This window comes from Myotis davidii, unplaced genomic scaffold (genome assembly GCF_000327345.1).
Source record: "Myotis davidii unplaced genomic scaffold, ASM32734v1 scaffold6, whole genome shotgun sequence".
In the NCBI taxonomy this organism is placed as follows: Eukaryota; Metazoa; Chordata; class Mammalia; order Chiroptera; family Vespertilionidae; genus Myotis; species Myotis davidii.
Genome location: NW_006383011.1, coordinates 17,735,980 through 17,745,481, shown reverse-complemented (window position 1 = coordinate 17,745,481; position 9,502 = coordinate 17,735,980). Strand labels below are relative to the sequence as shown.

The window sequence follows — 9,502 nt, the reverse complement described above, 5'->3', positions numbered from 1 at the left end:
CCCCCCCCCCGACTCCCCACCCCCACCCCCGGCTTGAGATCGCCTCCAGATTCCAAACTGTCCGACTTTCCTTTCTCAGCAGCCCCTCCCCCGGAAATCTAACCTGGGGAGGGCCAGATGTTCGTTCGCAGGAGCAATTTCTGAGCTAACTCATGCCTTATACCCATTGGCTACTCTCCTTCCTGCAGATATTTGCTGTTTAAAAACAAGCAAACAGGATGCTTATTAGCCCGTAGAATCTCTGGTAAGGTAACAAAATTAAATGGTAGTTAGACGCTGCGGCTGCTGGTGGCGGGGTGGTAGGGGAGGGTCAGGGCCGGGCCAGGCTGGAACCCAGCAGCTTTCTGATCTGCTCTTGGTCTTCCAAGGAGCTTACTTCTCTGCCTCCGAGGGTGCGGACCCTCTCACCTCCTCCACCTCCACCCCTGGCTCATGTCTTAGAGGCATTAGCAGCTGGAGGTCGAGGTAGGAGTAGAAAGCTGGAGTTCTACTCGCTGGCCAGCTCTCTCCATTTAAAAACACATTTTGAAATATTTCAGACAGTTCAGTTGAAAGAATAGTGAACCCTCGTGTACTCGGCAAGAGCCCGAGCCCGAACCCCCTTTACCCTCCTCCCTTAAACATCCCTCTCCGTTCTGTTCCCCAAAGATAGTGCTTCTGCCGAATGAGCTGTTTATCTTCCCACGTTTTCCTGTATAACTTAGGATCTTAATGGTAGTAGTTCTAACATTAAACAAGGTAAGTAGCGATGGTCTGCTGGTTCCAGACTCTGCCAGAAATCTCTGGGCCACTCGCAGGGGGCCTGCCGCTGGCTGTCACCTGTACTCATCTCCTTCCCCTCATTCTCTGAAGGTCCTTTCCGAGGACCTCTCGCCTCCACCATCGCAGCGAGGCTTTCACGAAGACTGGCTGGTGTTATTTTCACAGAAACCATAGTCGTGTTGTTTTCCCACACAGCACCTTGCATACACAGCGAAGGTACACCCTGCCTGGCTGCGTGAGGTCAGCCTGCCTCTACGCCTCACCTGTCTTGCTCCATCCCAATCGCCTGTCTCACCCGATACAATCTGAGCTTCCAAGGACTGCCTTTCCCACGGTCACATCCCAAGCTCCGTGCCTGAAAGGTGACGTGGGCTCCCAATAAGTGTTGGCTGGATGCTTGATTGATTGATTGGCTGGAGGAATGCATCCGCGTGTGACTGGCATCTGTGAGGGAAGGAGACCAGAGGCAACAGGAACTGGTTAGCGAGTTCATACTTTTCCCTGCCCTGCAGAACAGAGGGAAATTTGAATGCATTAAAAAACGGAAACGTTTCCTGGGCAGGGATTTTTTTTCTAGGTTGCAATGATTAAATGATTGAATTGATAAAATAGAAGGAATTCAGAACTGCAGATGGTTAATACCATTCAAATGTATCAGCTGATACCACAAAACATCGATTTGTTTGATGGATGTCCAAATACAGCACCACTCCAATAATAATAGCAACAAGATGGAGGAGGAGGAAGAAAAGGGGGAGGAGGAGGAGGGGGAGGAGGAAAAGGAGAAAGGGACCTCCTTTGAAAACTCCCATCAGCATTTTCAGTAGCTTTGTTGCGCAAAACTCCTCATCAAAATAAGATGCAACTCTCCTAAGGATGGTGTCTTCATAAACTTGGAGCGTTGGCTGGTTGACTAGCGCTTTTCCTCTCACGGGCTGATAAGGAAAGCCTGTTGGACATTAGGAGATACCAAGTCAGACGCAGGGAAGAGCCAGTCAAAGGCCAGTTCCCAGCTCAGTCTTCCCAGAGCACAGAGGCTCACAAAGCCCCCTCCAGGCCCGAGACCGGCTTTCATCCACATGGGCCGCCTGGGTTCACGGCCCACCAGCCTGCGCTGGAGGTTCCCTGGAGCCAGTTCGGGATCTCAGCCACACTAGCTGCTGCTCTCGCCTGCCGGGCCGCCCCCTCAGCGTATCCTGTGTCCTCGGCAGCTTCTAAAAGAGCCCCCACCTTGTCGTGTCTCCCTGCAGGGCCTGCAGGACAGCTTGTTCTCCTCGGAGAGTGACAACAGCCTGTACTTCACCTACAGTGGCCCGTCCAACACCTTGGAGGTCCAGGGCCTCAGCTACCAGGTAGAGGCACACCTGAGAACAAGGTGGGAGGAGCGGGCAGAGAGGGCCAAGCAGTCCCCTAAGGGCAGTGGTTCTCAACCTTCTGGCCCTTTAAATACAGGTCCTCATGTTGTGCCCCAACCATAAAATTATTTTCATTGCTACTTCATAACTGTACTGTTGCTACTGTTATGAATCGTAATGTAAATATCTGATATGCAGGATGGTCTTAGGCGACCCCTGTGAAAGGGTCGTTTGACCGCCAAAGGGGTTGCGACCCACAGGTTGAGAACCGCTGCCTAAGTGGAAGGGCAGGGGGCCCTCTGCTCCCAAAGGCAGAGCAGGGTCCGTGGTACTGCCCCGCGGGGTGGGTGCAAGCCCCACGGAGGCCCCTTCAATGGCACGGGGGTTTCCAGGCATAAACAGAGACCTGTGTGAACCTGTGGGGAGAAAAGTCTCTAAGACGCTTGATTAACTGTATATTTTGAAACGAGTTTAGACTTTTGAAAAAGTTGCAAAAGTAGTGCAGAGTTCCCATTACCCTTCGCCCCCCTTTCCCCGATGTTACCATCTTGCTTACCCGCAGGCCACAGCACAGTTATCAAAACGAAGGTATTGCAGTGGTAGGAGACTAGTCACTAAACTACAGACTTTAGGAAGATTTTTTTTTCCACTTTTTGAATAGTTTTTTAAATGTACTGTCACTGGAGCTAATACAACATCAGAGTGCAAGTGCCTTTCCCACACTTCCCCAGGGGCAGGCCCCAGGTGACCCCGTTGGAATATGGTGGGGCCGGGATTGGAGGCCCAGTTCTGGCTTTCTGAGGAGGTGCGTTGGCCGAGCTCATGAGCCATGCCACGACCTCTCTCTGCACTGCCACTTGCTAGCTCTGTGCTTCACTAGCACTTACCTGCTCTGAGCTTCACTAGAACAGGGATTCCAATCATACCCAGGTAACAGGTTTGCAATGAAGATTGAATGAGATAATGAATATAAATTGATTCACACAAGGCCTTGCACAGAGTAAACATTTGGTAAATTCCTATTATTATTGAGCGAAGGCATCGTTTTACTTCAGGTGTCTTTATTTCTGTTCAGCTATTACACACGTTTCCCATGTGTTATCTTCAGACTTGGAAATGGCAGCTCCAGGTTCTCAGGATGGTGGGCGCGGCCTCCGTGCCTGGTAGAGCCCGGTGGGCAGCCCCACGGGCCTGTTGTATCAGCAGGCGGGGGGCTCCTGCAGTGAGCCAAACAGCTCTCTGAGGAACCTTCTGATGTCTCCCCACAGGTGGACGCGGCCTCCCAGGTGCCTTGGTTTGAGCAGCTGGCTCAGTTTAAGATGCCCTGGGCCTCTCACAAGGACTCCTGTGAGCTGGGCATCCAGAACCTGAGCTTCAAAGTGAGGAGTGGGCAGATGCTGGCCATCATAGGGAGCTCAGGTACCGCGAAGGACAGGTAGTGGGGTGCAGAGTGGTCCCTTAGACAGATGCATGCTTCTCACAGAACACTTACTGACGAGTAGAACACTGCAGCAGAGTGTTTGAGAGCACAGGTTCTGGGGCCGACAGACCTGGGTTCCAATCTCTGCTGCTCCATTCCCAGCTCTCAGGCAGTTGCTGAGGGTCCTTGGTATGGAATCAGGACGGAGCCTTTTGAAGCTGCAGGGTAACACCTGTATTGAGACAAGTCAAAAACCTCCCAAGAACCTCAGGTAGTTTCAGAAGAAAATGAGCTTTTCAGGGGACTCCTCCCCCACAATCAGATTTCAGTTACGGTCAGACAGTAGGTAGACACAGCCCCTCCAACTCTGGGCCCAACCTTCAACCATCCGCACAGGTCCAGATGCTTGCAGGGCCTCAAACAGTCACTTCCACAAGCCAGACTTGGCATTGCAGAAGGCGGGGTGGAAGGGGGCTCGGAGACCAGAGACCACTTCATCACTGTCTCCTACCGTTCTTTCTCCTTACCTGTTTGGAAGCATCTTCACAGGAGGGTTTTCAAATTATCTAGCCCTCCATATTTCTAGAACATCTTCCCCTGCCTTCCCCCCCCCACACACACACTCCAAGGCAGCGGTTCTCAACCTGTGGGTCGCGACCCCTTTGGCAGTCGAACGACCCTTTCACAGGGGTCGCCTAAGACCATCCTGCATATCAGATATTTACATTACGATTCATAACAGTAGCAACATTACAGTTATGAAGTAACAACAGAAGTAATGTTAAGGTTGGGGGTCACTACAACATGAGGAACTGTATTTAAAGGGCCAGAAGATTGAGAACCACTGCTCCTAGGACATACATTTCATGCAGACCTAGAACTTTGGTCTCCTGATTATAATCTCAGATAAAATAATTTCTCCCTTACATCATGTTAGAGACAGCACTTTATATCCGTTCATTAATCATTACCAGAAAGACAGATTACTCAACTTTTTAAACATCAGCTCCAAATTTTTACAATCTTCAGATAGGGAAGTTCTGTTTATTGTCTCGCCAAAGATCAAATGTGTGTAAATGTACTTTGTCACTGGAACACTCCCACAGGTCATATCCTAGCTGCTTGTGACCACATCCCTGCAATTCTGACCTAGACGAGAAAAAAAGTAGCAGGGGTCGCCTAAGACCATCGGAAAACACATATATAATTACATATTGTTTTTGTGATTAATCTCTATGCTTTCATTATGTTCAATTTGTAACAATGAAAATACATCCTGCATATCAGATACTTACATTATGATTCATAACAGTAGCAAAATTACAGTTATGAAGTAGAAACAAAAATAATTTTATGGTTGGGGGTCACCACAACATGAGCAACTGTATTAAAGGGTCGCGGCATTAGGAAGGTTGAGAACCACTGATCTAGGAGACACACGGCTGTTACCAGGCCATCTCGCTGCACAGAGCCCGGCAGCTGTCAGCGTCCCCTGTTGGGAGATGCTGCGCTGAGCAGCCTCCAGGTCCTTTGACCATAGGCTCAGTGGGTTTAGCTTCGGGTTTACTTGGCAGAAATTATTAAGATGATTTCTTAGAAAGGTTTACCAAGAATACCTGTGACATTTACTCCACTCGGACAAAATAATTCTGGTTAGAGTTTTTTTTCAATCTTTATGGTTGAGAGTATTCCATATGTCCCCTTTCTCCCATTGACTCCTTCTAGCGGGTCCCTGCCCCCGACCCCAGGCCTTCACCACACTATTGTCTGTGTCCATGGGTTATGCATATACGCATACAAGTTCTTCGGTGGATCTCTTCCCACCCACCTACCCACTCGCCCTGAGATTACACAGTCTGTTCCATGCTTCTATGTGTCTGGATCTATTTTATTCATCAGTTTCTCGTTATAATTTAAAAAATAAAACAGCCCAGGCATTTTAGCGTCTTCTATGGAATCAGCAGTGCCAAAGGAGTTCTCCCAGAAATGAATGTACTGCTTCGGAGATCGCTTTTTTGAGGATCTCCAATGCAAGTGTTTGCTCCTGGTTCAGGAGGGTCTCCCCAGTCGTACCAAATGCTGGAAAGGCACCCACTGCTCTCACTGTTGGGGTCGCCGAAGGAGCAACGCACAAGGCCAAAAGGGGTAAAGAATCATGAACTTATTAGGTCATCTGGAAACCCAGATGGGCTGAGCCCCAAAATGGCGCCAGCACCCAAAGTGTTAGGTCAGAGGTGACCTAGCACTCCCCAAGTCTTGTTTGGGAAACGTGGCCTTTCCCCTCCTGACTGGGAATCCCACAGTCCCGGCGAATGCTGGCAAAGTCCCCTGCGCTCCCAGAGCCTGGAGCCGGTGTCCGAGGCTGAGCAGGGCACAGGGCCAGAGCCCACCTCTCTCATTTCTCTCCTGGCTACTTGGCTCCACCTCAGTTCTCAGGGACCTTGAAAGAGGTGCACCCAGGAGGCAGCGTGCAGGTCCCTTTCCACCCCAAAAACCTGTGATCCCTGTGCAGAAGGGTCCCTGGGGAAGCTTCTCGATTTTTACTCTTTTGCACAGAGGCCCCGGGGCTGCCTGCAGGAGACGCTTGGCTTGTGCCAAGGACCTGTCACCACCTTCCTTGTTTGGAAACAGCTTGGAAGAGGTGCTCTCTAAAAGGGATTTGTAGGCAGGCTCCCACCTGGGGGAAGAGGACAGGCTCTTTCCAGCTCTGTCCCAAAAGGTGTTCTCAGATCCTGAGCCCAGTTCTCTTTCACGGTTTAAATGGCCGTCAAAGAGAGAGTCTCATCGAGCATCCGGAATCCTGGTGCAGTGTGACACTTCCCCAAACGATAGCAATCCCTACGCCATCCAGAAGTGGGTGGAATGCATTTGTGTGCAATCATCATTGTTGTGTTGTTGTTGTTGTTGTTGTTTAGAGAGAGTAAATAGTATCACTGATAAAAATAAGAGCATGTAGGCCCTGGCCAGGTAGCTCAGTTGGTTAGAACGTCATCCCGATACCCCAAGATTGTGGGTTTGATCCCTGGATGTGGCACATACAAGAATCAATGAATGCATAAATAAGTGAAACAGCAAATTGATCTCTCTATCTATCTATCTCTTCCTCCCTCTCTAAGATCAATTACAATTTTTTAAAAATAATAGCATGTAAAAGGTAGAGAGGAACTCAGAACACACATGTACACTGTGCTGTATTTTTAAAATCATTCCCACATTTATTTCTTTTCTATTTTTTCTCCCTAATTACTGAAAATAGATTCACTTTCACATTTTTTAAAAGACACCCTATTCATTCTTCAGATTAGTCCTTCCCAAAAAGCCAGCTTCTGAGCCAAACGAGTTGAATGGTGAAATGCCACTGGCACATTTGCCAGCCCCAAATAGTTCAGCTTCCCTGTGCAGTTAACGCCAGCCCTGCTTCCGAGAGAGGGGACACACTCCAGGCACAGGCAGGCCTGTGGCAGCCCAAACTCCATCCTTCTCCTGCCACTCAGCGCCTGGCGGGCCTGGCTTCAGCCCCCAGCATCACTGTGCCCACATCACCGTGCTCAGGTTGGCTGTGGGCAAAGGCCTGGAGCTCCAGTGCTGGGCTGCCCCTTCCAGGGCTGCGTGCAGTGCCCCTTCCCTAGGACCGGTCCCTTCTGTGAGGACAGACAGCCCAGGGTCACCGTGGCTTCCAGGCTGGCCCTGCAGAATCTGTGATCTCAGGGATGTCTCTGTTGGCTTTGCAGGTTGTGGGAGAGCCTCTTTGCTGGACGTGATCACTGGGCGAGGCCACGGTGGCAAAATTAAGTCGGGTCAAATCTGGATCAACGGGCAGCCCAGCACGCCCCAGTTGGTGAGGAAGTCTGTGGCCCACGTGCGCCAGCACGACCAGCTGCTCCCCAACCTGACTGTCCGCGAGACCTTGGCTTTCGTGGCCCAGCTGCGCCTGCCCAGAACCTTCTCCCAGGCCCAGCGTGACAAAAGGGTAACTGACCCCATGACCCCCAAAACCATGACATCCTCCCCCTCCCTGCCTCAGGACCCAGCCACCAGTGGTTTGAACAACCCAGCTCACTTTAAAAGAGAGAATCAGGTGAAGCCATCAGGCCACATGGGGGCCCAGAACTACTAGGGGTGAGGCAGCAGACAGGCTCCTCTTCCCTCTTGGGATTACAACGTGCTGAACCCTGGTCTTGGAGGCTGATTACAGCCTGGAATTACAGACGGCATCAACTGTGCTCCCAAGGTCACCCTTTCTTCCTCTCATATATTCATCATGCATGTATGCATCCACCCAACCCAGCTCACCATCCATCCATCCATCCATCCATCCATCCATCCATCCATCCATCCATTGTAGGCTCAGCCCTGCCCCTCACCAGCCTTTAAAGCCCCAGAGCCCTCTGAAACCCAGTTGGTTCCCTTCACAGCAGGTGCCAAATTGTGTGATGAGCGTTTGTTTTGTGGTCCTCCATGTGGTCCAGCCTTGTGTCCAAGACACAGCCACATTCCCAACACACGGCATCGTGCATGGGCAGAGTCAGGGGACACAGTGTATCAGGGAAACAAAGGCTGGGGCTTTAAACACATCCAGACACGCAGGTGTTTTGATATTTGGAGCAAAATATGTCTGGCCCTGAGCGAGGCCCGGGCCCCTCTGGTCCCCAGGTGGACGACGTGATCGCGGAGCTGCGGCTGCGGCAGTGCGCCAACACGCGCGTGGGGAACACCTACGTGCGGGGGGTGTCGGGGGGCGAGCGGCGGAGAGTCAGCATCGGGGTGCAGCTTCTGTGGAACCCAGGTGAGGGCTGTGGGTGCCGGACGGGCATGAGGGGCCTGGGTCACCCACCCGGCTTAGCCTGGTCTAGACAGGCTCCTGCCCGCTTACCAGGCTCCTCTTTCCCCCGGAAGGAATCCTCATTCTGGATGAGCCCACCTCGGGGCTCGACAGCTTCACGGCCCACAACCTGGTGAAGACCCTGTCCCGGCTGGCCAAGGGCAACAGGCTGGTGCTCATCTCCCTGCACCAGCCACGCTCCGACATCTTCCAGCTGTTCGACCTGGTCCTCCTGATGGCATCGGGTATCACCATCTACCTGGGGGCGGCCCAGCACATGGTCCAGTACTTCACCGCCATCGGCCACCCCTGTCCTCGCTACAGCAACCCCGCTGACTTCTACGGTGAGCCAGCCAGGCCGTGGCCTGGGACACCGGGCCCCCCGAGCCTGGTGGATAGATTAGGGGGCGGGACCGAGGGTGGGGATGGGCAGAGTGGGCGCTAGCATCAAATGCTAAAAACGAGGCCTGGGAAAGGCAGCTGCTGACCTAGCCATCCCTGCGCACGCGCAAGGTTAAAAATTCGACGTGTGCCCAGCTGGAGCGGGTGGAATCCAAGAGAGTTTGGATCAATGTCTGGAATCGTGGCCTTTATTCAGCCTCTATACCAGAGGTTCTCAACCTGTGGGTCGCGACCCCTTTGGGGGTTGAATGACCCTTTCACAGGGATCGTCTAAGACCATCCTGCATATCAGATCTTTACATGACGATTCATAACAGTAGCAGCATTACAGTTATGCAGTAGCAACGAAAATAATTTTATGGTTGGGTCACAACATGAGGAACTGTATTTAAAGGGCCAGAAGGTTGATAACCACTGCTCTATAGGATGTAGGCAGGAAGAGGTCTAGTGTAGCTCAAGGGTGGCCCTTCTGGAGCAGGGCTGAAGGAAAGTCAGATGCTTTCTCCAGTCCAGCAAGTTGCCTAACATTTTCACCCTCCCCTGCCTTCCCTCTGAAGTTTGAAGGTCTGATCAATACTTCTTTTGGGTGGTGTGTGTGGGGGGGGGGGAAGGGCCTGGGGTGCATGCCAGCTCGGGGCCCTTGCTGGTCTCGGCCAGTGAATCTCTAGATGTGAAATGTCTCTGCCAGCACCGGAGAAGCCCTTCTGCTTGGGTCCTGAGCCCTCAGCCTGTGGCCCTCAG

At 51.9% G+C, this 9,502-nt stretch overlaps 1 protein-coding gene across 2 annotated transcripts in view; it reads left to right on the top strand.

Annotated features, from left to right (window-relative positions):
* The window catches only part of ABCG8 (ATP binding cassette subfamily G member 8), a 21,147-nt gene that overhangs the window by 2,947 nt on the left and 8,698 nt on the right, over positions 1-9,502 (top strand). The window contains exons 2-7 of one of the 2 annotated variants that reach the window (XM_006778649.2): positions 189-244; positions 2,013-2,114; positions 3,386-3,536; positions 7,269-7,507; positions 8,191-8,323; positions 8,434-8,703. In XM_006778649.2, the coding sequence (XP_006778712.1) occupies positions 3,437-3,536; positions 7,269-7,507; positions 8,191-8,323; positions 8,434-8,703 (742 nt within the window). In that variant the 5' untranslated portion in view covers positions 189-244; positions 2,013-2,114; positions 3,386-3,436. The remainder of the gene's footprint in view (positions 1-188; positions 245-2,012; positions 2,115-3,385; positions 3,537-7,268; positions 7,508-8,190; positions 8,324-8,433; positions 8,704-9,502) is intronic. The other variant, XM_006778647.2, reaches the window with a different exon arrangement.